The following is a 27,255-nucleotide window of genomic DNA, read 5'->3' as shown; positions in this document are numbered from 1 at the left end:
CCTGCCAAATGGCTTTATTTTCCCCATTGTGGGGAGCTGTGAATGCGGTCTGTGGTCCCTGTAACCCCAGGACCCTCTGGCCTCCTCTGCTTGTGGCAGGGTCCAGTGTTGCCAGCTCAGAGTTTGAGCCACCCAAGGCAGGGCTGCCTCTTGGAGGAGCCGAGACTATGGCGACATTGTGCGGTTGGGGGCCACGGTGAGGATAAGGCCGCCCGCTGTGTAGGTTGAGGCAGGCTGGGACCAGCTCGCAAAATGAACCCTCCAGATGCAGAGACCTAGAAATCCACCAGGAACACTCAGTCTAGAAAAGACAGAGAAGACAGCAGGTGACGGGCGGGGAAATGGGAGAGAAGCAGAAGACACCGAGCCGGGGAGATCTCCAGTTGGCAATATGCCAGTCATGCTTGCATGAGACTGAGTTCAGATTCTTCCCTGGTTAGCTTCCTCTGTCTACTTGACATAGCCTGGAGCCTGACCAAACTGGCCTGTGGGCTGTCTGTGGGGGACTGTCTGGATTGTTAACTGGTGTAGGAGGGCCCCGCCCACTGTGGGCGGTACTATTTCCTGGTGCGCCAAAGCCTTTGTGATCCTGTGGCTTCGTGGTTTCTGGTGCATTTCTCTGGCTGTGAGTGAGTTCTCTGGTTAGAGGTTATGTTGCATGGTCTACCTTCCGTTTCTCGCCCTGCCCCCCTCACTGATGGACTGTAACCTGGAAGTGGAAACCAAATGAAACCATCTCCTGCGTTGCTATAGGTCAGAGTGCTTTATCACACCAAGAGCTATGAAATCAGAACACAGCACTCATGCAAAAACACACCAACTTGAAAAGCCAGGGAAGTGGGGCAGGTACAGACCGATTTCCCAGAGCTCACTGGCCAGCTGGCCTCGCCCACTGGAGAACCTGGGCCCAGGGAGGGATCTTATCTCAAAGAAAAAGGTGGAGAAAGAGAGGAAGACGTCAGGCGTCCAACCCAGGCCCCCACATGCATGCATTCATACCAGCTGCACACATCCACACGCAAGCCATGAACAGAGCCTTCAGAAGACCAAGCAAAGGACCCAGGGACAACGGATGCACAGAGGTAAGTCTTGCAGAAGCCCAAGACCACACAGACCTTTGGACCTAGGTGGGCTTGGAGGGGGCGGCCCCCCAGGAGGCAGCAAGGCAGAGCTGCTAAGGGCCTCAGCCACCCAACTCAGGACGCGAGTACACTGTTGGACCTAGGAAGAAAGGGGTACGTCAAGGCGGGATGGACCCATCCCTGCCAGTCCCCTCTGCCACGCCAGAGTCCTCACCTCTTTCTCCAGCCCCTTCAGACGCCGCTCATACTCTCTAATCTGCCCCAGCTGCTTCAGTGCGGTGTCCACCCTAGAAAGAGAGACCCTCAGAGCCGGGGTCCGGGGACCCGCAGAAGCCACGCCCCCTGAGGCCTCCAGTGGGATGCAAGCCCATGCCCGCATCCTCTCGCTGAAGTCACAGCATCCCACCCGGAATCCTGCCCGTCGAAGGCCCCTGCCTCACTTCTGGGAGGTGCGTTTCAGGCGCTCCGAGTCACTGTCTCGCTTGTCACGAGCTTGTGCCAACAAGAAGTTCTCTTTGTGTACAGACTCCCAGGTCAGCAGCTTCCGTTCTGCTTCCTTCGTGAGATAGACACCTGCAGGGCCAAGACCGGGCGTCAAGGGCCGGCCTACCTGAGGCCCCGCCCCGCCCTCCCCAAAGCCACCATATTCTTCAGACCCCACCCCCAGGTGGGTACAGACCAGGACCCTACCTGAACCCCTCCCCCTCCCGAGCCCTGCCCCCTTGCAGACCAAGCTCCATGCTCACGGAAGTGCTCGAAGGCCGGGGAGGCGGGCAAGTTAGCCCTACGACACTTGCGCAGCCACCTGATGAGGAGGCGCACATGAGAGATGATGATAAGGGGCGGGGCCAGGGCAGGCCGAGAGTGGAATTCCCGGATGAGGCTGTAGCGTTGTGCTTTCCAGTAGAGGTCGCTGTTGTCTTGTACTTTGCTGAAGGTGTAGCTGTGGAGGCCAGAGGTCAAGGGTCAGTGGAGGTCAAAAAAGGACCTTGATCATAGATTGGGTTATAAGTCAAGATAAAGTAGTCAGGGGCTGCAGAAATGGCTCAGCAGTTAAGAGCACCTGGCTCTTGCTGAGGACCCAGGTTCAGTTCCCATCATTCATGACGTGGCTCACAATGGTCTCTAACTCCCGTTCCAAAAGATCCAGCACCCTCTTCTGGTCTTTGCCGGCACTACACTCAGGTGATGTGCATACATACATGCTAGCAAACACTCATATGATAAAAATGAAGTTTTTGTCTGCAGGTGTCTGTGGAGACCAGGAAAGGGTGTAAGGTCCCTTGGAACCTGAGCTCCAGCCATTGGCCCTATGTGGGTGCTGGGGTCTCTGGTCCTCATGATTGAGCTGCAAGTGCCTTAACTCCTGAGCCATCTGTCCAACCAAGTGTTTACTTACTTAATGCATATGTGGGAACGTGTTTGTATATGTACAGGTGCATATGTGTGTGCATGTGAGGCCCAAAGGATAACCCCAATATCATCCTCAGGAGGTTGTGTGCCTTTGAAGCAGGGTCTCTCATTGGCTAGAGTAGCCTGTCTGACCAGATCCTCAGAGATCCTCTTGGCTCTGTCTTCCCAGTACGGGGGTTACAATAACCCAACATCATGCTTGAAATTTTTCCATGTGTTCTGGGGATCAAGCTCAGGCCCCTGTGCTTGAAGGCAAGTGGTCCGCTGACTGACTGGACTGTCCTCAGCTCCACCTGCCATCCTGACTTTGTTGTTTTCAAAATAATACAGTAGCTACTTGATATGGTTTGGGGGGTTGATTTTTGTAGTTTTTTTTATTTGTGTGTGTGTGTGTGTGTGTGTGTGTGTGTGTGTGTGTGTGTGTGTGTTTTGTGTAGCCCTTGCTGTCCTGGAACTCACTTGGTAGCCCAGGCTGGCCTCAAACTCAGAGATCAGCCTGCCTCTGTCTCCCAAGTGCTGGGATTAAAGGCGTGCGCCACCATTACCTGGCTTTTTTTTTAAGGTTTATTTATTTTTATGTGTATAGGTGTTTTGCCTGCATGTTAGTGCACTGCTCGCAAAGGTCAGAAGAGGGTGTCAGACTCCCTGGAACTAGAATTACAGGCTGTTGTGACATGCCATGTGAATGCTGGGACTAGAACCCGGGTCCTCTGTAAGCTGTGATCTTAACCACTTAACCATCTCTCCAGCCCTTGTTTGACGTTTGATACAGGATTGCATGTCGCCCACGCTCCTGACTCTCCTGCTTCCAGCTCCAAGTGCTGGGACAACAGACTTGGCTCACCACCCCACCTGAGCTCAGCTGCTCCTAACAAGGACCTACGCCCAGTGTCTTTAACGAGTTCCCTTGAATGGATACAAAGAATAAAGTTGGGCCTGTCCTCAGACCACAGACAAAGTAATTCCAAGTGGGCCAGTAATCAACAAATCGGAGCTAAAAGCCAAAACAAACTCTTAGCAGAAAATCTGGAAGAACATCTCCAGACTCGAGACTTTCAACAGACCCTCACGTGGGACAACAAGAGTATAAGCCACAAAAAAAACGAAACTCAGGCCGGAGGGATGACGTAGCTAAGGTTAAGAGTATTGGCTGCTCTTCAGAGGACCCAGATTCAGTTCTCAGCTGACTGGTGGCTCACAACCGCCTGTAACTCCAGGTCCAGAGGATCCAATGCCCTCTCTGACCTCTGCAGGCACCACACTTACATTCACGCAGGCAAAATATACATACACATGAATAAAATAAGCTACAAACAAAGGAATAATTCAATAAAGTGGACTGCTTCAAAACTAAAGGCATCTAGCGCATGGTGGCCCACGCATGTGATCCCAACACTTGAGGGGCAGAGGCAGGATGAGCCTAAATTCGAAGACCAGCCTGGGCTACAGGGTGACCCCCGGCCTCAGCATGCCAAATACAGCAGCAAAAAGCCCAAGTGAGGCGTGGGGTCTGGCCAGTACTGGGTGAAAGTCAGGACGTGGGGTTCAGTGAACAGGCTCAGGCTAGGGGAAGCTGGGGCGGCAAGGCCGGGCACACCTGAACATGGCGATGAGCAGATTGAGCAGCAGGATGTTGGCCACCAGCAGGAAGATGACGAGGAGCAACACCACCAGCCAGTTGGCATACTGGGACACACAGAAGCCCGAGCTGTGCCCCTCCGGGTAAGCCCAGGAGCCCTGCTCCTCAGAGCAGTTGCTTGGAATCATGAGGACCACTGCAGGGGGATAGCAAGTATGAGCAGAGGGAGGCAGGGAGGGGGAGGGAGAGAGGCTGGGAGACAGAGACACAGTCAGAGAGAGGACACAGACTGAGAGAGGCAGTCTCCCACTGGAGAACCTTTCCCTACCGTCCATCTCCTCCTGGGGAATTTGCCCGAAGATCTGCAGATAGGGACGGTAGAAAACTCGACGCAGGATACTCGGCAGGCTGCGGTCCCGGGGCCTCAGGATCCCCTCTGTGGCCACCCCATAAGCCACAAGCCATACGCAGAGGAAGAAGAGGAAGAAGAAGACGTCCTTCATCTGGAAGCAGAGGAAAGTGGGCTGAGTCTAACCCTGTCCCCTCCTCCCTGGCCCCGCTTCTTGTCTCAGACACTCAGCATCCTCAGAGGCCTGCCTCTTCCTGCCCTGCCCGTTTTAAAAGCCCTACACCCCCCCCCTCCCACCCCCCGCCACACACACACACACCCCTTCCCCTCCTTGGCACCGCCTAGGATCAGCTCCACAGCCGGTCACTTACAGAGCCACCTCTCCCCTGGCCTCTGCCTTCACTCCAGGCTCCACCCCTTCACTCTGGGTCCCTTTCTGTCACTCCTGGCCCTGCCCCTCCTCCTCAACCTCACCATCTTGCTCACGATGACAATCTTGGGCCCCAGCTGCTTGTTCACCGTGAAGATATGCAGCAGCCGCAGTGTGAAGACCATGAAGTCAAGGCAGAGGACCGTGCATCCCAACTCATACAGCCCGGGAGTCAGCCTGAGCAGTGGAGAGACACACATAGCTCAGATCAGGGATGTCTCCTCAGATGAAGCCGAGGCCTCACAGGGCAGAAGCAGGGACCCTCTGACCGCCCTGCCCTTCTCTGGTCTCAGGATAATGATGGATGGTCCTCTAAGAATCATGTTAGGAGCTTGCCACGCCACACACCATGCCACACGCCAGCACTGGGGAGGCAGAGGCAGGAGGATCTTTGGGAGTTCCAGGCAGGTGTAAGAGATCAGCATCAGCCTAGGACCCCCAAGACCAAGTTCTCAGCACAAAGGAGATTTATTTGCCCCATGGGGACAGAGGGCAGGAGATAAGAGACAAAGACAGGAGATAGAGGACCAGGGAGGAGGGGAAGGAAGGAGGGAGAGAGGGAGGGTATCTATCCTGGGGAACAAAGGACGGCCTCGGGATAGGGATAGGGATAGAGAGGACTCGCTGTAGGACATGGGCAAACGGCGGTTATAAAGGTAAAGGGGAAACCCGGTGTTAGGATGAAGTGTTTAATTTTGATTGCCATGTTAGGTGAACCAAAGGAGGCTTCTGATTGCTAGACTTCAGTTCTTTGATGGCTGGACCCTGGTAGTGGGCCTCGGAAGGAGGGATTGGCCAAATAAGGGAATAGTCTTTGGTGGCTAGCTTTAGGAATGTAATCTGATGGTTTTGGCAAAGCAGAGGGAATGAGAGAAGGGTAAGGCCTGCCAGAGCCGCATGCTCAGGGGGGCTAGTGTGTGTCACCTGGTCTATACAGGGAGTTCCACACCAGCCTGGGCTACAAGAGTGAGACCCTGTCTCAAAAAAGGTGGGGAGGGCGCCTAAAAAGGACATGGAGAGTTGCATACACTAAAAATTTGCGGAATTTGACTGACAAAGGTTGTCAATCTGATTTGATTCACCATACAAAGCGCCAGGTATTGCCTAGCATGTCCTCATGGGGGCGCTCACAGCTCCTTCTGGCAGGCAGGCAGACAGGCAAATGGGTGAAGCTATTTAGACAGAAATGTAACCAGTCCACGTGCCCTTTGACCCACTCCCTTTACATGGGGATGTAAACTTTTATTTTTTGCAACAATGAAAATTAGAAATAGAAATCACCCAAGTGTCCATCTAGAAGGCACTGGCTTAAAGGATGATGCGCCATTTAGGCTGGAGGTGACAATGTTTCTCCTTCCCAAGATGCAAAGATTTTTCAGCCCTTGGAAAAGGGTGCTTAATAAAATGTATCAAATACAACCTTGACACTGGCTTTCCTGCAGGCAGCAGGGCCTTGGCCCTGTCTTCTCAGACAGTACATTACACAAATAAAGCCTGGGACAACAGAAATATTAGTTTGCTAAACTCACTTATCTCCCTCTAGGTTTGAATAAATTATTCATACTAGGTTACTCTGTTTCATCCTCACATGGCCTGGAGGGAGCCTACCTCTTAGTGTGCCAGCTGAGGGATGCTTCAGTTAAGGGGAGGTAGCTACCCATCACCCAGGGAAGTAAACCTAGGACTTTGAAAATGTTAGACACTCCACCACTGAGCCACACCCCAGCCCCTCACTGGGGGATTCTAGGCAGGAGCTCTACCACTGAGCCACACCCCAGCCCCTCCCTCACTGGGGGATTCTAGGCAGGAGCTCTACCACTGAGCCACACCCCAGCCCCTCACTGGGGGATTCTAGGCAGGGGCTCTACCACTGAGCCACACCCCAGCCCCTCACTGGGGGATTCTAGGCAGGAGCTCTACCACTGAGCCACACCCCAGCCCCTCACTGGGGGATTCTAGGCAGGGGCTCTACCACTGAGCCACACCCCAGCCCCTCACTGGGGGATTCTAGGCAGGGCCTCTACCACTGAGCCACACCCCAGCCCCTCACTGGGGGATTCTAGGCAGGGGCTCTACCACTGAGCCACACCCCAGCCCCTCACTGGGGGATTCTAGGCAGGGGCTCTACTACTGAGTCCACACCCCAGCCCCTCACTGGGGGATTCTAGGCAGGGGCTCTACCACTGAGTCACACCTACCAGTCAGTCCCTTACTCACTCACCTGCAACCAACGCCTAGCAGGAAGCAGGTGAGTGCCACCAGGTCGCACTGGTTCCAGGTGTCTGAGAGGTAGAGGTGCAGGCGGTGGCGCAGGGGAGCTTTGCCGGGCCCAGGTCCCCCACTGGCCAGGCTACCCCAGCCGCCGCCCAGGCCCTGGCGCAGCTCCTCACACAGCAGCGTGAAAGCCCAGAAGTAGAGGAGCAGCTCGAAGGCACCGGGCGCAGCGGGCTGGAAATCCACCAGCAACACGCGCGCAAACAGCAGCAGGAATAGCAGGTAACTGACCACGTTGCCCAGGAAGGCAGTCACTGGGGCGCCCCAGAAGTGCGACCAGCGCTCGGAGCAGCCGCCACAGCAGCGGGCACGTCCCGGCCGCCGTCGCCTCTCCAGGGCCACCTTCGCTGAGGGCTCGGAAGGCCTGCAAGAGAGCAAGCCTCAGTGACCCAATTTTACCCCAGCAGAGGCAGGCAGATCTCTGTGAGTTTAGGCCAGTGCTGTTCGCCTAGTCAGTTTCAAGACAGAAAGGGCTCCATAGAGAAACCATGTCTCAAAAACAAACAACAACAACCAAACACAGACACTGAGCACAATATCCTGTTTTAAAAACTGAGAAGGGGGGTTGGGGATTTAGCTCAGTGGCAGATCGCTTGCTTAGCAAGCGCAAGGCCCTGGGTTCGATCCTCAGCTCAAAAAAACAAAACAAAACAAAAACAAAAACAAAACAAAACCTGAGAAGGAACTAGCCTAGAAGACTCGAAGAGGACAAAGCCGGCGAGAAAACGCCATATAGTGTCAGTTCCACACAGGGAAGCTTCTAGAACATGCCAACCTATAGATAGAGTCAGGAGGTGTTTTCAGTTGCCCGGGGCTGGGGGCAAGAATGACAGCTAAAGGGACTGAATTTCTGTGCTAGAAGTATATTTAAATTATGCTCTTCCAGAGGACCTGGATTTGATTTGTGCACCCACATGGCAGCTTACAACTGTCTATAATTGCATTCCCAGTTGATTCTACTTCTGGATCTGTGAGCACCCACCACACACATGGTATGCAGACATACAGGCAAGCAAAACACCATACACATTTTTTTAAAAAAAAGTTATATATAAAAAAAAAAAAAAAAAGATTTGAGCCAGGGTCTGGTGCACAGCTCTCCACACACAGTATGTTGCAGGAGACTCAGAGGCAACTGAGGACCTTAGATTTTAAATCACATAAAAAAGTATGGGCCTGGGAGCCTTTTGAAGCCCATCTACTTCCCCCTGGCCCAAACAATGGAAACTGAGGTCAACTGAGGGGGCCCTGCAGGTGCCAATGAGGTGATCCTCAAAGAGATGAGAATGAAAACCCGGTGCAGATGACTTCATCGACCTGGACCAGACTTCGGGGAGTCTAATGCCAGGCAGTTCATTGCCAGCATATTTAAAACAGTACAATGTGGAAGAAGGTTCCAGGAAACAATCAGTCCATTTGTTTCCATCCCAGGTGCACACTAAAGCTTAAGATGTGACTTAGAACTTCTTTACAAAGTACATGTGACCACGAGGGTGGGCCTAGAATCTAGTGACATCTCGGACCAATAGCATAGAGGTCAGCAGGCTATAAATACATGTGACATCTTCCTTAAGGATGGGTAATGGTCCAGAGAGGGAAGAATCTGGGGTAATCATTCTGGGAGATTTGGATGAGGTCTGCCTCTATAGCAAAAGGTGGGTGAGGTCTGCTGCCACAGATAGCAGGTTGTTAACAAAATCCAGCTCCTGGGGTTGGAGAGATGGCTCAGCAGTTGAGAGAACTAAGTACTCTTCTAGAGGACCTGGGTTCAATTCCCAGCACCCACATGGCAGCTCACAGCTGTCAACTCTAGTTCCAGGGGACCCAATACCCTCACAGACACACATGCAGGTAAAAGACCAACGCTCATTATCTCCTCCATTGAGAAGAGGCCCCTGTGTGTTTAACATTCTTGGTTTCCTGGTGATCTGTGGGCACAGGAACCTTTGTGTCCCCAACACTACTTCTGGCCTTGAGTGGAAATAGCTCATTCTAAACTACTTAATACATCACACAGCATTGTCTTCTATTGTTAGGAATTGATCCAGGACCAAGGAAAAGCCTCAGCACATACAAGCCTCTGCCACCAGGCTTAAATAGCATGAAACTACCCCCAAGAACTGGCTTCTACAAGCTGTCTTCTGAACTCCACACCCATGCCGTGGCATGAACCCTGCCCCCACCCCACCCCCAAAAAACACACACATGCACAAGGGAAAAAAAAAAAAGAACTGTGACTTAGAAGACACTTAAGAGGCTGAAGAATTGGCTCAGCAATTCCGAGCACTGGCTGCTCTTCCGGAGGACCTGGTTTGGCTCTGTACCTGAGTGTTCCTGGAATGACGCTGTCCACAGAGGCCGATCACTAATAAAGATGGCAGAGACTGGGCAGGATTTGGCTGTTACCATCAGATAGCCTAATTTCTATTGGGTTATCTTTACACCTGTCTTCAGTACCAGATCTAATATCATGATAAACAGACACAAATTTTGCAGTGGATTAACTTCATTAAGCCCTATTCGATGGCACCTGAGCCTGGCTGTGGCTCTTCTGTCTGTCCTATCTGCTCACTTAATGGGTTTTTGTTTGCTTGCTTGCTTCTTTTTCAAGACAGGGATTCTGGCCGGGTGGTGGTGGTGGTGGCGGTGGCGGTGCACACCTGTAATCCCAGCACTCGGGAGGCAGAGGCAGGCGTATGTTTGTGAGTTCAAGGCCAGCCTGGTCTACCAAGCGAGATCCAGGAAAGGTACAAAGCTACACAGAGAAACCCTGTCTGGAAAAACCAAAAAAAAAAAAAAAAAAAAAGACAGCCATGGCTGTCCCAGAACTTGCTCTGTGGAATCATGTATTTTTTTTTAATGCCTTGATTTATGACTTTCTATGTTCTGTTACTATAAAAACTCCATGAAACTGTTTTCACATTGGAACATAGAACTAAGTTAGCTCAGTAATCCCAAGCTTAGGTCATTCATGTCTGGCTCTAGAGTAAGCTATCTCTTATTCCATTTGAGGTGACAGCTGTAAGGGGGTTGTTTGTTTTGGGGTGTGAGTGTGTGTGTGTGTGTGTGTGTGTGTGTGTGGTGTGTTGACATTTCCCAATTCCCATGTCAGCTTAGAACCCTGTGTAACTCCAGTTGCAGGGATTCTGACGCCCCCTTCTGGTCTCAGCATGCAACTGCATTCACATGCATCTACCTCACAACACACAAATCTACACAGAGACACATAATTACAAATAAAATCAAATCTTGTAAGGTGTTTAAAGAGTTAATCCAGCACAGCCTGCCAGTCTTGTCTTGGAGTCCTCCCCCACCCCAGGGAGTCTGAGTCACCTGAAGGAGTAGGAGAAGCCTCCCATGCAGCACTCCTGGACCTCCACACGCATCTTGCGGATGTTCTGACTCCGAACTCAGAAAAGCTCTTTTCCTTTTCTATGTCTTTTGTTTGTTCAGATATATGCCAAAGCCTGGCCATGCTCTCCATGGTGCTCTGGGCCTTCTCACTCCTTCTCTGAAGAGCTACCTCGACCCTCTTTCCACCCTGCCACTGCATACCAGCCTCCATGGCAAAAGGGGTTGCTTCCTCCCTCCCTCTACCCGGTCCATTTCTAAATTATTCTTTCACCCAGACTAAGAACCGGGCAGGACAGGTGGAGACCGGTCAATGTCTGACGTCTTCCTGGATTGCTTCCTGTCTCATATCTAACACAGGCTTGCTGGTTCAGCTACACAGACTGGTGGGCAGAGCCTGGAGAAGGATTTGTCCCTGCCTCCCAGCACCAGTGCAGGCATGCACCACCACACCTAGATTTTTATGGCAGGTGCTGGGAATCTGAGCTCACGTCCTCATGCTTGGGCAGCAGGCACTGTGGGGCTGTCTCCTCATATTTTGTTTTGTTTTGTTTTCCTGTAGGGTTTGCGCTGTTAGTTTGTCCAGAGATGGAACCCAGGGCCTTGAGTGGGCTAGACAAGTACTCAGTCTACACATACTGAGCTTGTGGTGTCTGATCTTCGTGGAGAGCCAGGCGGTGGTGGCGGCACACACCTTTGATCCCAGCACTCAGGAGTCAGAGGCAGGTGGATCTCTGTGAGTTCAAAGCCAGCCTGGTCTACAGAGCGAGTTCTAGAACAGCCAGGGCTAGACAGAGAAACTCTGTCTCAAAAACTCAACAAGAGAAAAGATGGTTTCTCTCCCTCCATCATGGAATCTGGGCACTGAACTCAGTCAGGTCTTTCGGCTTATGTGGAAAGCACCTTACCTACAGGGTCATCTCACTGATGCCAAGGACCAAGTTTCAAGTCAGTCCTTGAGCATGCTGGGAACTACCTCAGCGTCTCCAGTAGCTCACTGGAGCCATCCTCTCCTAAACGCCCAGTTCTCCCTGAAGGCCTCGCTCCAGTGCCTGACAGGAAGTGGGGCTGACACGGTGCCACGGTGGCACCCGCACCCCTGTGCCGAGGTCTCACTCACCCAATAGGACCAGCTCCATTGATGCTGTTGTCCATATCGAAGTCAGGGTTCTTCTGTGTGGACTCCTCCTCTGACTTCCTGCCATGGGGAGCGGGACAGAGTGAGAAATAGAAGGTTCTTGAGAAAGACCCAAACTTATTGTTCCTCAAACAGTGTAGAGACTAGATGAGCTGCCCTCCGCAGAGCCATGCCTAAAAGCTAGAGAAGTTGCCGATGGAGACACCGCAAGCAGTCCACCAACCCTCATCTCCCACAACATCCCCTCCAGAGAATGTTTCCAGGGAAGAGACTCTCGGGAGAGATGAGCAGGAGGGAGGGACCAAGCCCAGACCCTAGAGGACTGACCTGAAGGTGATGAGGTTGGTGTAGATGAGAGGGGGGCAGAAGAAGCCGAGAAGCAGGGCCCAGATGGGTGTGGTGCTGTTGTCCATCTCCCCCCACCACTTCTGTGTCAGCAGAGACTGCGGAATGTGGGGATGTTAGCTTGAATCTCCACACAGCACCCAGCCCAAGACTCTGACAGGGGCTGGATCACACTGTCAGGGCACGGAGCAAGCTTCCACTTGGGGGTCTCAACTGTTAGAGTCCAGGGGACACTGGTCAAAGGCAACCTCCTCGGGTTTAGCCAGTAGAATGGAACAGCCAACTCTTCTTTCTTTCCTTCCTTCTTTCTTTCCTTCTTTCTTTCTTTGTTCTTCTTTTTTTAAAGACAGGGTTTTTAAAGACAGGGTTTCTTTGTGTAACAGCCCTGGCTGTCCTGGAATTTGCTCTGTAGACCAGGCTGACCTCAAACTCACAGGGATGCACCTGCCTGTGCCTCCCACGAGTGGGACTAAAGGCGTGCGCCACCGCCGCCAGGTCAGGCAACTTTTCTCTTAATGTGTATGTCTTTCACGTGCATAGATGTCTGTGCACCATTGTGATGGCTAAAGTTGTGTTTTGTTATAAAACAAGAATGTTTCAGATTTAGCTCAGAAACTGTGGTAGTGGTCTTATTCTTACCCAGTGGAAGTGACACTATGGGCGTGGGTGGCCGGGTAAGTGAGAAGAGGGGGCAGATCCCACAGAACTGGAGTTACAGGGGGTTGTGGGCTGCCATACGGGTGGTAGGACTCAAACTCAGATCCTCTGCAAGAGTAGCCAGTGCCCTTAACTAGCGAACCATCTCTCCAGCCCAGAGCAGCCAACTTTTATTGACCTTATAGGGCAGAAGATAAGTCAAGCACCTTGCAGGGAACAGATCACTTAACCCCCGAGGATGAGTACTAGTATTTTCTCCTTTTCATACACAAGATTGCTCAAAAACAGAGAAAAACAATCCGTAATCAGCAGAGCTGGAATCCATGAAGTTCACCATTGCTGAATGCAGGGGACTCTGGGCAATCCTCTGAATTCAGCTAAAATCATCTCAATAGGCAATAGCAGGACCTCTTGTTGGGATAAACCAGACTTCCTGTTAGCGTCAACACATCAGAAGTTCCTGTTGTGTGGACGGAACCTCACTGAGTGTGGGGATGTCTGAGCTCTCTTCATTCAATTCACGATACTGGTAGTTTTCAAAACATTAGAGTGTCAGGATTGGAGTGAGTGTGGGGAGTGAACAGGGCTTTCCCACACAGAAGGATTTCCTAAACCAAAGCTTATCTACATCTGAAACGTTAGATAATTGTCCACGGGAGTCATTAAATGGAGGAACAGAGCGGCAAACAGTGTCAAGTGGGAAGAGCTTCCTGTGGAGGTGGCCGCACTTTCTTTGGGAGGTGTGGGATTGCCTGTGGGAACGAGAAGGGCTTCCTGTTCGAGAAACGGAACTTCCTGTTAGCAACAACACCGCCTGGGGCAAAGCTACAGATGGTAGGTCTTGCTGTGGTAGCAGGTAGGGTCTTCTTGTGGAAAAACAGACCTCACGGGAGTGAAGGATGTTCTCTAATCTGGTGGTTCTCAACCTTCCTAACGCTGCGACCCTTTAATGCAGTTCCTCATGTTGTGATGACCTCCAACATAAAATTATTTTCGTTGCTACTTCATAATTGCAATTGTGCTAATGTTATGAATCTTAATGTAAACATTGTAAGGTAAATATGTGGCATCTATGAAAGGGCTGTTCGACCCCCTTTGGCAGACCCACAGGCTGAGAACCACTGTTCTAGGAACAAGTTGTCTGAGTCACGTGCTCACCTGTACCCCATCCTGGGCAAAGAATGAACGGGCATCGGCCTGCATGGCAAGCTGAAGGCAGGTGGCCTCTCCCCACAGGGGACAGCGGCGGAGAAGCAGGCGGGCGGCTCGGTCCTCACTGTTGTGGTAACACTCTCCAAAGAGGTCTGGGGACAAGGGTCCGGGTGAGGACAGATGGAAAGAGTGGAGAGGCGCCTGTGCACTCCCACAATGCCCTTCCCCAACACACCCACACTCATGCTCTCAAACTTGGCTGCCAGGTCTTTCCGCCGGACCGCCTCCTCGGCCTCCCACTCCAGGCGGGCCATCACTCGGAGTAGGAGACACGCCCCAAGAGCAGAGGCCACTGAGTTGGAGCCCTGGAGAGACAGAGAGGCCAAGGGTTCACCCAGAGGGGCCATTAGCAGGCTCACTAGCATCTCGCTCAAAGACGGAATAGCTGAGTGGTGGGTGGGAACACTGGGGAAGACAGGCCAGTGCTGGAAGTAGACAACAGCTGTATACAATGTCATCGCTGTTCTTAAAAAAATTCAGAGTGTGTATGGGGTGTGTCACATGTAGCATTCACGAGGTTGAGGCAGGAGACTCACAGGGTCCAGGCCAGCCTGGGCGACACTGGAAGACCCTGTCTCAGCAGACAAAGCTAGGGTGGGGATGGCAGTACCCACTGGGTAGGGGGCCTGCCTAGTATGCACAAAGCCTTGGCTTTGATTCCCAACACCACGTGAACCATAGTGGTACGTGTTCAAGATGACCCTTGGCTAATATCAAGTTCAAGGCCGGCCTAGGCTATTCACGACCCTGTCGCAAAACAAATAACAGGAGAGAGGAAGAGTGGAGGCTGGGTGAGGTCAGAGGTCAGAGCAGCCTAAGGGAGCCTGGGTGTCTGTAAGTGCAGCGGCCAAGGTGAGGATTCCAGAATGAGAATCAGCACTTACCTTCTCCCAGAAGTAAATGGCCATCTGGGCTCGGTTCAACAACAAAGCCCAAATAAGCAGGTCGCTCCAGGGGGCTTGCTCAAAGCTGACATCCGCTAACGGTTGCTTGGAGGCCCAATCCAAAAGCAGTTGAGCCTGAAAGCAAAGAGAAGCAAAACCTGGCCCCACCCCTGGGCTTGCCATACCCTCTCAGACACAGCCTTCCCCATCTCACTACACCCTCTTTCCAAAGCGCTGTCCCGCCAAGCACCCTCAGCCTTGATGGTCCTTACATTCTCTCTGCAGTCCTGGCCCAGCTGGGAGTCTCGGGTACTCCTGGCGGGGTACCTCGGTGCGCATGTTTCTCCCAACAGTGTCCGCAGAACTTGCCCCACATTAGGAGGCCGGGGCTCCCCGGCCCCGTCTTTTATAGATGGGGCTCTGCCGCTGCCACCATGGGACGCCTGGTCCAGAAGACTGCGGATGAGCGAGTTAGGAGACACTGCAGTGTAGAGCTGGGCCAGGCGCGAGGGGGTCAGGAAGTGTCCCAGGCTAAGGCCGTGGGAAATGAGCAAGCGCACAAACTCAGGCCGGTCATTCAGCAGAGCATCCATGAGAGAGGCCTCCAGGTGGAAAGACTGGGAGGGAAGGGATGGGACCTCGGTAAGCCAATACAGACCTGTGAACGCTGAGGACCAGATCCAGGCACAGTGCGGCAGCAAAGCATGATGGGATAGAGTGAAGGGACTGGTGAACGGATGGACAGATGAGCAAGGGAGGGGATGGGTTGACGGATGGGCAGATGAAAGGATCCATGGGTGGATGGATAGATGGAGTAGGTTGGTGGGTGGAGGGTGGGAATGGGTGAGTAAATTAAGTACTTGGGGGCAGACAACATGTGTGGGTGGATAACGAAGGTGATGGATGAATGGTTGGCCACAAAGGGAGACAACAAGTCAGCGACAGAGGGACAACCAGAGGTGTTGGACAGTTGAGGGAGGGCTGGACAGATCCTAATGGAGAGCAGGGCCAGGTGAACAAGAAGTCAGCCAGGAAGAAAGTGAGGCCGGCTGCAGGGCCTTCAGCCCCTGACTCCTCACCCGCCACTGGATGTCCCCGCGGAAAAGTTCACTTTGAGCAATGTCCACACGGTTCCAAGCCACAGCCAAACGCAGCTCATCCAGGTACGCCGAGGCCTCAGAGCTCCCACAGGCTGGAAGGATGAGAGGGGGAGGCGGCGTCTCAGGCGGATGTCCACTTTGGGGTTCCTTCATCTATAAGCCTGGAGTCACAGTGGACCTCTTGACAGCAGTGTTAACAGTGACAAGAAGCAGTTCCAAATGGCGGCAGTCTTCAGCCTGTCCAGCATTCCCTAAGGTTGATGGCTGGACCACACAACTTCCCATTTCATTTTGAAAACCACAAATGTGAGAGTGGACTGACTACCATTCCGTAAGCTCTTGTCCTTTTTCCAAAGTAGCAAGAGAAAGAGAGCGAACGGTCAGTAAGCTCTTGCTGACCCACGGATGGCTGGGGGAAGGGATGGCTGGAGATGACGGTGGTGGGTACGTTGGAAGAGGGATTGGTGGACCAGTGGATGTATGTCCCCTTAAAAAATTCCCTGTACCTTACCAGCATCATTTAAGGCAAGAGCCTCCTGCCTCTACCCTGTACCCCATCTTTCTTGAGGCCAAATTACTCAGCAAGGCAAACCCCCAGGATCCACCCATCATGTCCCATAGCCCATCAATCCCTGAGCCACCACGCCTTACCTCCCATCCAGTCCCCATGGCCACAGCACATTTCGAGTGCCACAGCCATGCTCAATGGTCTCATGGTCTCGTGCAGTCTCATGGTCTCATCTCTCCTAGCCAGACTGCCCTGCCCACTCACAGGGGCCTCCCCAACATAGGCTGGTCTTGGTGCCCCCACCCCTGCTTCTCAGGGGAGGGTCCTGGCCTGCAACTCCTCTGCTGGTAGGGACTGCATCCCTTGCTGTTCTTGACTACAGCTTCCTCTGCCATATATAAACTATTAGGCTCTTATCCCCTCAGAAATATTCCATGCTAGAGACCACATCACACAAACCTAAATCCTCAGCCACAGAAAGTCACTAGCTGAGGGACTAGCACCAGTTACTTTCCTCCTTCTGAGCCTCAGCTGCATGGTCACACCAGCCTCTTCAGCCAGCTAGCACACCACCCACACCCACTAGCACATCTCAGAGTGGTGAGATTGAAGATGAATGGAAAGATGAATAAGTGGATAGAATTGTTAACAGATGTGTCAATGACTAATTAAAGGACTGACGGGTGGTTAATAATTAAAGGTGGATAGATGCTTGGGTGAATGTATGGATGGACAAGTGAGTGGGTGGGTAGGTGAATGAGTGAATGGCTAGATGGTTGTATAGATGGACAGAGAAACAGGTAGGCGGATGGGTGAATAGATATATAAGGGGATGGATGAATGCATGGATGCATAGGTATATGGATGGAGGGGGATGGGTAGGTAGATGGATGGATAAGTGAGTGGTAAATGGTAGGAGGCTAGATGAAAGACAGGTGAAGGGGAACAGATGCAAGAATGAAGGATGATGGAGTGGTGGGTAGATGAAGATATGAAGAGATTAATGGACTGATGGATGAGTGGATCCACCAGGGAAGTGGTGTTTGAAAACAGTGAAAGTGTCTGGGGAAAACTGTCCAACATCATCAAGCAGAAACCAAAAGGGAAGAGATGAAACACCAAGGGATGTGCCCTTAGGCTTCCAGGATGGAGGGAGGAGAGAGGCTCAGCAAACATCTGAGGAGAGTGTTGGAAGCCCATCCTACCGTTTACAAGTGCCCTCAAAACGATAGTCTCAAACTCCTCAGCGCCGTCTTCTGATGAATAGATCGTCAGCAGCTCCTTTCGGGTCATGATCCTGTCTACCTGCAGAACACAGAACTCTAGTCCCCAGCCAAGACCTGTGGTCCCACTATCCTTAGGGCCTGCCAGCCAGGGTGCCCTGCTCTCCCTGCTTGGTTCCACAATGCCATACCTGGGCCTGCAGGACCTCAGGGTCTCCCTTAGGGAAGTATCGCCTAATCCGATCTCGGGCTTCGCCTCGCCTCAGTCCCCCACTCCCTGGGGCCAGAGTGTCTTCCAGGGTCTCCACCAGGCAGTCTGCAGCACCACCAGAGCCGGCCACCAAGAGGCAGGGGAGCTGAGCCTGAGTGGCATCCTCAATCCGCTTCAGGAACAAGGGGAGAGCTAGTCAGGGTCCAGTCCTCCAGTCCCCAGATCCCTGAGATTCTAGACCAGAGAGTCCTGGCCCTCAGCCCTCCTCCCACCTCAGACACAGGCATGCAGCTCCAGATACCTTCAACATCTTCTCATCACCATCAATGAGAAGAAGTAGTACAGGGATGTCAATTCCAGTCCCTGAGAGAGAGGGGGGAAGGGGAACCTGGTCAGCTTCTATCAGCCTTTGCTGGGGATGGGAAAGGACCACATTTCTCAGCAGTCCCAGGGCAGACATTGACTTTGGCCAGACCTGTGGCCAGTACTCATGGGAATTGTCATTCTTCTTATTCTTTAACTAAAAATTTAAGAGTTTGTATTACATTTATTTATATAGTGTTGGGGGAATGGTGCTCACAGATAGGTGGAGGTCAGAGGACAATCTGTGGGCATCTATTCTCTCCCGATTTGTGGGTCCTGGGACAGAACTCGCGTCATCGGGCTTGACAGCAGTGCCTTTACTTGCTGAGTCATCTTATTGGCCTGGGAACACTTCATTCTTCGTGAACTTCGAGGTAGGAGGGAGATTTTATGGGTTTTATTACTAATATGTGTGTTTTGTATGGTGTGTGTGTGTGTGTGTGCATGTTCATGTGTGTGTGTGATCATGTAGATGAGAACAGGTGTGCCATAGAGTTTGTATGGAACTCAGAGGACAAGCTCAGGTCCTCACCTTCCACCTTGTTCTGGAGAACGGTCTCTTGGTACACACACACACACACACACACACACACACACACACACACGCACAGTGCATACACCAAGCTAGCAGTCTCCGTCACCCATCTCACCATAGGAGAGCTGGCATTGCAGATATGTGCTGCTGCAGTCAACTTGATATGAATCCCAAGGTCCTCACTCTTGCACAGCAAGTGCTTTCTCTGTTCGTCATTTCCCAGCGTCCTCATCCCACCCCCATATGTTTTAAGACAAAGTCTCATGCATCCGGTCTGGTTTCAAACTCATTATGGAACCAAGGACGACCTGATTCTCTTGCATTCACCTCTTGAGCACTGGGGACGACATCTCAGCACCAGTGCCAGAAGTCAAGGGTGGTGCCACCTAACTTCAGAAGGGAGGGGAGGGCTTGGAACCTGGACTCTTGGCTCCTGAGTCACTCTTACGATTGGCTAACTACTCCAGAGCCCAGCGAGGTAAAGGTTCAAGGAGCAAAGGAAGGAAATGCAAATAGACGGACAATCTTAGCACCATAAAAAAATCAAGAAAGTCCAACAGTGAAAGCATAATGATGATTGGGTGGTGATTCTATGCCCGCCTAAATAAGGCTTCACACCACCCATCCTGGAGCTCTGGGCTGAAGAAATAACACAAGAAAAGGAGGCAGTTAAACTTAAATGTGTGCTTTCTTTTCTCATTGCTGTTGTTGGTTTGGGTTTCAGGGGATAGGCTGTCCCTCTAGCCCAGGCTGGCCTCAATCTCATGATCCTCCTGCTTCAACCTCGTAAGTGCTGGGATCACTGGTGTGAGTCACCACATCCAGCTACAACTATATTCTCTCTTTTTTAAATTAAACTTATTGCATGTGTATATGTGTGTGTGAGCCAGATGACAACTTGCAGGAACTGATTCCCCCTTTGCACATGTGGGTTTCAGGATCAAACTCCAATCCCTGGGTTTAGCAGCAAGTGCCTTTGACCTGTTGAATCATCTCACTGGCCTCGAACTCACACATTCTTGATGAAAGTGAAAAACACCACAAAGTGTGCTGTTTGGAAGAAGTGTGCCCCCGCAGGCTCATATATTTTGCTACTTAGTGTAACAGCTCTGGGTGTCCTGGAACTCACTTTGTAGACCAGGCTGACCTCAAACTCACAGAGATCCACCTGCCTCTGCCTCCTAAGTGAATAATTTAAGCTGAAAGAGGTTTTTAATCTTTTTATACGAATAAAACTGTTAGCCGGGGCAGCACTCGGGAGGCAGAGGCAGGCGGATCTCTGTGAGTTCGAGGCCAGCCTGGTCTGCAGAGCTAGTTTCAGGACAGCCACCAAAGCTACAGAGAAACCCTGTCTCGAAAAAAAAAATTTGTGTATGTGTGTACATATATGTGCCTGTGAGTGTCATGCCTAAAGAAACCAGAAGAAGGAGCTGAACCCCCTGGAGCTGGAGTTACAGGTAGTTGCAAGCTACTCAAAGATGGACCCCAGGTCCTTTGTAAGAGCAGCAAGTGCTCCCAACTACTGAGCCATCTCTTCACCCTCCTCTTTCTGTCCACTAAATTTAATTAATTTATTTATTTATTATTTTTTTTTTATTGAAAAAAGGGTCTTTTTATGTAGCTCCTGGAACTCCCTGTGCAGTCCAGGCTGGCCTAGAACTCACAGACATCTGCCTACCTCTGCCTCCCGAGTGCTGGAATGAAAGGTGTGTGCAGCCATACCCAGAATGGACAAGACTCCTAACAGAAAAGAGTCTTTGGGACACCTGGCCAGTGGGGTCCTGTGTGGTGCTGGCTCCTGAACACAAACCCACTCACCTCCTACTCCAGTCTTCTGCTGAGCCACGTAGGACTCGAACCGAAGGCGGAACCGGTTCTCACCGCCCGGGCGGCCGTGAGTGCCATCGTCCACCAAGAAGAAGGCTGAATAGTTGTAGTCCAGGGGGAACTCAACTCCATCCTCAGGGTCCCCACGCCATTTGTACCTCGCAGGGAATGAGCCCTGAGGACAATGCCACACAGAGAAGTCTTTAGGAAGGGACAAAATGCTCCCCAACAGACCTGGAGGACCAGACCCCGACCTCCTCCCTCAGAACAGCACTCCGGTCAGGGCCTCTTCTCTGAACCCATTCCTACCTTAGGGTTGGTCAGCATATCTCTGTTCCGGACCACACCCCAGGGGGCTATACCCATGGCAACCACCTTGCTGCCCCCGGTGCTTGCCATCTGGTGATCCCTCACAGCCACACCCACATGCCGGCCTATGCCTGTGTGCAGTCCCCCTGTCACAATCCAGGCCCCTATGTAAGACGGAGAGAGGGACAAGATGGAAAACAGTTAGGTGTGGAAATGGGTGTAATGCCCTCGAACCCAGGCAACAGCGGGGCCCAGGCCCAGGAGCCACGGTCCCCAAGCCCTGTGGTCACCTGTGCTCTGGGCAGCTCGCACCAGCCCGCGACGCAGAAGGTCCTGCAGCCAGGTCTGGAGCACGGGGCCCCCCGAACCCCCCAGTACTGACACCACCAAGTTTGGGGCACGAAAGCCCCAAGAGCGGGTGACGAGACTGTACACAGTGGCCGGATCTGTGCGGTCAGACAGCCGGAGGAACTGTGGACACAGGAGGAAGAGACACATGGGGGACAGAGAGACAGAGACAACAGGGGACAGACCCAGACAGATGAAGACAGAGGCCCAGAGAGAGGGAGGGAGACAGAGACCCAGAGAGAAGCAGACAGACAGACAGACTGGGAAGCAGCAAGGACCTAGAGAAAGAGAGGGACAGGCACTTAGAAGCACCCAAGAACAGGGTGGGCCAGAAGGGAGACACATTCAGCCATTGTCCCAGCCCCACCCATCCTGGTGGCCCAGACATGCAGGCCTCACGTTGCTGGGCCTTCTGCCAGAATACATGAAGTCCAGGTCGCCGTAGGCATCTGTGGGCTTCTCGGTAGTGTGTTCATCACTGTTCCACTCCGAAACTACAGCTGCCCCAAAGGCATCCTCCACAGCCACGGATGGGTGGGCATTCCGAGGTCTCCCACACTGGCACAGGGTCCCTCTGGGGGCATGAGGGTGGAGCATGAACCCTGGGTGTCCCCACTGACTCCATCCTGTACAAATGTCCACATCCTGTCCATGTGGACCCTGCATCCCCGGAGACAAAGGCCACAGCGAACCCAGTACTGGCTTTGACTACAGGACAGGTGTCTGAGGCAAAGACCCCTAGAGCCATGCTTCATCCCAAATAAGCCAGGACAGGGAGACTGGCCTGCAGGATCAGAATCAAGAATGGCAGGCCACCATTGGCAGATACCCCAAAAGATGACATACACTATGAAACTGAACATTTAAAACAGAAAAAAATAATTGTAAAGACTCAACAACAACAAAAAGCTGGGTGTGGTGGTACACACCTTAAATCTCAGCACTCACTCAAGTAGGTGCATTTCTGTGAGTTCGAGGCCAGCCTGGTCTACAGAGTGAGTTCCAGGACAGCCAGGGCTACACAGAGAAACCCTGCCTCAAAAAACAAAACAAAACAATGATTCAAAGAAAGTTTGGGTACCAGAGGATGAAGCCATTGTGTGGTTTGGGGCAAGCATCTCCACCTCTCTGAGACTAAATTTCCTCCTCCAATACAAGACAGTAAAAGCTCCCAGGAACTCAGAGGAGCCGAGAAAACCAGGAAGTGTTTCCTGAACTAAAGACAGCAACCAGCCCCAGCTGGAGACTCTAAACAGAGCTTTAACTGGCCTAGAATTACAGAGTAGGAAAGTGAAGACTTTTCCAGTGTTCCCTGACTGCAAGGGGGGTGCCCTGCCGTTGCTGGCCTGGCGTCGCTTCCCCAGGCAGAAAGGCAGGAGCAGGCAGCTGAGCCCAGGCAGTGAGGGCTTTTCTCACTGTTGACCATATCCCAGTATGTTCGCCATATCCTTCACTGCCTGTTTCCTTCTCGTTCTGAGAAACAGGCAACAGATGATGGTTTCCATTTCTGGTCTCCTAGATACAGTGTTTCCCCTCAAAATAAGGCCACAGTGGGCTGGAGAGAAGGCTCGGGGATTAAGAATGCATGCAGAGGCCCAAGTTGGATTCCTGTACCCGCAGGGCAACTCATGACCATCTGTAACTCCAACCCCAGGGGATCCTGGCCTTCTCGGGCACCATACAGGCACACGGCACACAAACACACGCAGGCAAAATGCCCATATAGGTAAAATAAATAGAAATGTACAAGTGTCTCTTGTACTAAGCTAAACTGTCGCCTTAGTCTCCAAAGGCAAGGAGTAGGGACTGGGAAACTAGCTAAGTCTCCTTGGCCCTGCCTCTGAAAGGGACTCCAATGGTAGGCTCACCTGCAGTTTCAGAAGTTAAGTGAGCTGCTGACTCAGGACTCTTATTTTCAGGGCTGGCTTCAAACTTACTATAGCCAAAGCTGATCACAACTTATTTCTTCTCATATATTTATTTATTTTTGGCCTCAAATTTCTGGTCCTCCTGCCTCAGCCTCAAGAGTTCTGGATTTACAGGTGTGCACTACCATAGCTGGCTTATTTTAGTGCAGAGGATGGAGCACGCTAGGCGAACATTCTAACTGAGCCAAAGCCCCAAGCCCTCTTGGGGCTTGGTTTATCTTAATTTTGTTTTCTTTTTTGAGACAGGGTTTCTCTGTCCTGAAACTCACTCTGTAGACCAGGCTGGCCTCGAACTCACAGAGATCTGCCTCTGTCTCCCGGGTGCTGGGATTAAAGACGTGTACTACCACCGCCCAGTATCTAAAATGTTTTTCTATTTTCTACGTATGAATATTTGCCTCTGTATGTGTCAGTGTACCACATACATGCATGGTGCCTGTGGAGGCTGGAAGAGGGTGTTGGATCCCTGGGACTGGAGTTAAAGATGGTTGTGAGGCATCATGTGATTGGTGGGAACTGAACTCAAGGCCTCTGCAAGAGCAGCCAGTGCTCCTAATCACTGTGCCATCTCCGTAGCCCCCATCCCTTGATTTTGAGAGCCCAAGTTGGTCTAAAACTAGCTTTATAGCCCAGGCCTACCCTGAACTTCTGATGCTCCTGCTCCATCTCCTGAGTGCTGAGTGTATCCTTAAGCACCTGCTGTAAGGACCAGTTTTCCAGATGTGCTGACATAGACCATGCTAGCAGGCCATGCACAGGATCCTCAGCAGGTCTGTGCCTACAGCCTGTTGTCTTCCCGCAGCTGTAATAAAGGACACAACCTCCTCCTTCTCTAATGCCAAGGAACCCTGGTATGCCTCAGTTTCTCCCACTTAATCCAATTACCCATTTGGATCTCATTCTTGGGCACCCCACACCCCATTCCTTCTATTCTTCTAGTCAAAATGTCTACATGGAACATTCTGGAGCACCTAGCCCCAAGGGGTCTATTGTCTACATGGGACTCCTTATAACCTAATTTAACAAGTCAAAATAAACTCAGGGCAGAAAGTGCTTGCTTGCCTTGAAAGCATAAGGACCTGAGTTCTGACCTTAGGACCCATAACCATGGGTGTGATGGTAAACAGTTGTAATCCCAGTGCTGGGGAGGAGGAGACAGGAGGTTCCCTGGGGATCAAGGGCCTGCAAGCCTAGCCAGGCCACCCCAAGCTAGTGAAAGGCACTGTCCCAATGAACAAGGTAGATGGTGTGTGAGGAACACTACCCGAGGGTGTCCTCCGGCCCCTGTACCACACGCACACATTTGTACCTGCGCTCGGGAGTACACACAAAATAACATCAGAGGAAAACTCAGTCTCCCACCACAGTTCACACCTCAGGGTTCTGTCACCACCGCTGTCTCCATTCTCAACAGGGACAGTGAGCGCTGTTACCCCAGAAGAAAGTTCTGGTGACATGGCGCTGGCAGCGTCTCCTGTGCCTGCCTGCCCCTGGCATCTTGATCTGTGTGGCTGTGAGGCACAATGGCGCTGTTCAGGTGTCATCTCACCATCAGAAGGATGGAATGCACCCACTCGAGAAACCTTGGCCTGATCCTTCCTCTCCCCAAAGCCCAACCGCCATGGTGGCTTTCTCTTCCCTTTGCTGCCCTCAGAGCACCTAAAAACCATGCTGCCTCCTGGCTGTGCTTCACGACACTCTACCTAGCCCAAGGCCCGCAGGAGCTGAGAGAGAAAGTTAAGAAGCTTCTGGGAAAGGAGGTGTCCAGCGGTGGCTGGCATTCATCTTAAAGGCAGTCAGAGATGGGACAGGCGGGTGGGTGGGTGTTTTGTTTTTTATCTTTATGTGTGACATTTGCCTGCATGTGTGTCTGTCTGGGTACCATGTATGTGCAGTGCCTGTGGAGGCCAGAAGAGGAAGTCAGATCCCCAGGAACTGGAGTTACAGATGTTTGTGAGCCGCCCTGTGGGTGCTGGGAACTGAGCAGCCAGTGCTCTCACCCACTGAACCAGGCCTCCCTGCTTGTTGTTGATGTTTTGTTTTAGATAGCCCAGGTTGACTCAGACCCTCAGTGACCTCCCTGACTCAGTCTCCTGACAGACACTGGGCGGGTGTCTTGGGTTTGGGTTTTGGTCCTCGGAATGGAACCCAAATATGCTAAGTACATGTGTTTCACTGAACTACAGCCTAAGCCCAGAGACAGATGTTTAAACTTTTCCATGTAAGAAGGAGGGAGGAGGCAAGAAAGGCACGAAATGGAGGGAAAGAAAGCTGGCCACTTCTTGCATTTCCCTCTTCTGCTTCCACGGTTTCAATTTCCACCTGTAGCTGGGACCTCTCAGACCCCAGTGTGAGCCTTCTGCGAAGTTCCAGTTGGGTCCTCATCTCCCCACCCGCTTCCCAAAGCCCATCACGTACACAGACGCAAGGGCTGCACTCATCCCTGTTTCCAAGCCTGCTTGTTCTCCTGTGACGACTGTATCCCTCCTGTACTCATCTCCAGATGGCGTGCCCAGGAGCCACCCGACCCATGAGCACTCGTCCCCAATGTCCACTCTCAGCTTCCTGACCTCCTATCCATCCTCACACAGTTCCCACACAGAGCCTGCCCAGCCCCCAAAAACCTCACACTCAGGTGGCCTCTGAGCACCCAGGAGGTCTGGCACCAGCCTCCTCGCCCATGGCAATGTTCTTCACACCCTGAACTCTGCTCTGTCTTCAAGTCACATCGGGCTGTCGTTAGGGAGGGCTTAGAACATGCAGTTCCAAGGCCCAGAGCCACCTCCAAGCACCATACTGCAACGTGTCCTCAATGACACCGGTACCCATCAGCTCCCACTGACTTCTGTCAGCCTGTCTGTTCCTCTGCATCAGGAAACCAGCCTGTGTGTTTGTTTACACATTTTCCCGTCCCACCACGGTGGGACAACAGGCAAAGAGATGACTACCCCAGGCCAAAAGACCACCCTGGGAAAAGATTTAAAGCTGGACCCAACTAGGGAGGCCACGGATGAAGCTGCCAGGCCGTATGGAGCTCGCTTGTGTCCCCTGCCACCCACAGCACAGCACGCAGTGGTAATTGCCCTCTTCTCGTGGGAGTTGCAGATATTTCCGGGTGTGTATTAGATGGTGGGCAGAGTTCCAGAACCGTCCCAAAGTGACCTTGCTTAGTTTGCACAGCAACCTCAGGAGGGAGGAGCTGTTCTGTGCCCAGGTGACTAGCGTGGCCCAAGCAGGGGATTACTATCCCGAAGCTGCAGGGCTGTTCGGCGGGCAGGGCTGTAGGGCTATGCTCGCCTGTGCTCGCCGGGCGAGCATGACACAGAGGGATGACACAGAGAGCCAGAGCAGACAGAGAAAAAGTGACGCAAAGAGAGACACAAAGACACGGAATGGATCCCTGAAGCGTTTGCACGCTTCCCAACCCCCGGCTAGGGGGAGACTGGAGAATCCGAGGAGTGCCCTAGTCAGAGCGGCCCAAAACGTGGGCAGGGAAGGGTCTGTCTGAGGTGGAGGCGGGAAATGGTCCTGGTGGGCGGGGCCTCTGTGGTGGGCGGGGCCTTCCTTCTGTGGTGGGTGGGGTCTGCCTGTGCTGGCCAGAGAAGGGTCTGTCTGTGGTGGGCAGGCCTTGCCTGCGTTGAGTAGGGCGAGTCCGGTCAGCGGGGACGCAGCCTGTCTGCAGCGGGCAGGGCCCCCGAACCTGTGCTGCCGGCTCAGCAGCCCCGAACTGCTCACCCCGAATCATCGCAGAGGTCCACTATGAACGTCGTGCACACTTTCTTCCTGAAGATCTTAGGGATCCAGCTCTGAGAACCCGAACAAGAAGGGCAGGGCGAGGACCCGGGTCAGACCCACGGGATGCGAAGACAGCCCCGCGCGCCCCCGGGGACACCTGGGGAACTTCAGGGTCCTCCTCCCGCAGGCTCAGCCGGCACCCCAAGCCCCCCGGTCTGGGAACTCCTGGCCCAGCGCCCGCCGCATCCCACCGGTCCCGGCGGCGCTGGCGCCGCCCCTGGGAGCCGCTCACACCCAGCCCCGCGCTCTGCGATACCTGCTCCTTCTCCAGCCCCACCATGCTGCCGCCGCAGCCCCTGGGGCTCCGGGTGTTTCCTCCCAGCAGCCGACCCGCCCGACCAAACCGGATCCGCAACTTCGCAGCCTAGCCCGGGGCGGGGAGCCCTGGGGAACA

General features: G+C 52.7%; 1 protein-coding gene across 4 annotated transcripts; it reads right to left on the bottom strand.

The window, feature by feature from the left end:
* Nucleotides 1-27,255, bottom strand: Trpm4 (transient receptor potential cation channel subfamily M member 4). Of its 4 annotated transcripts, XM_036206982.1 has the most exons (25): nucleotides 27,118-27,255; nucleotides 26,802-26,872; nucleotides 21,538-21,712; nucleotides 21,081-21,261; nucleotides 20,791-20,954; nucleotides 20,473-20,656; nucleotides 18,058-18,119; nucleotides 17,737-17,928; nucleotides 17,528-17,627; nucleotides 15,794-15,906; nucleotides 14,987-15,331; nucleotides 14,715-14,849; nucleotides 14,006-14,135; nucleotides 13,777-13,922; nucleotides 11,944-12,059; nucleotides 11,599-11,676; nucleotides 7,075-7,491; nucleotides 4,898-5,030; nucleotides 4,403-4,577; nucleotides 4,093-4,270; nucleotides 1,829-2,025; nucleotides 1,523-1,655; nucleotides 1,297-1,369; nucleotides 1,116-1,221; nucleotides 1-301 (listed from the first exon to the last, which is right to left on the bottom strand). In XM_036206982.1, exons 1-25 carry the CDS (start codon nucleotides 27,139-27,141, stop codon nucleotides 297-299), a joined length of 3,633 nt encoding a protein of 1,210 aa, XP_036062875.1. In that variant the 5' UTR covers nucleotides 27,142-27,255; the 3' UTR covers nucleotides 1-296. The 4 variants fall into 4 exon arrangements, with proteins under 4 accessions (XP_036062875.1, XP_036062867.1, XP_036062884.1 ...); XM_036206974.1 differs by having other exon boundaries at nucleotides 1-1,221; XM_036206991.1 differs by lacking the exons at nucleotides 18,058-18,119; nucleotides 20,473-20,656; nucleotides 20,791-20,954; ... (2 more) ...; nucleotides 26,802-26,872; nucleotides 27,118-27,255 and having other exon boundaries at nucleotides 1-1,221; nucleotides 17,528-17,623; nucleotides 17,737-17,802.

The sequence above is a fragment of the Onychomys torridus genome, chromosome 1, assembly GCF_903995425.1.
Source record: "Onychomys torridus chromosome 1, mOncTor1.1, whole genome shotgun sequence".
In the NCBI taxonomy this organism is placed as follows: Eukaryota; Metazoa; Chordata; class Mammalia; order Rodentia; family Cricetidae; genus Onychomys; species Onychomys torridus.
This window is presented reverse-complemented; position numbering and strand designations above follow the sequence as displayed.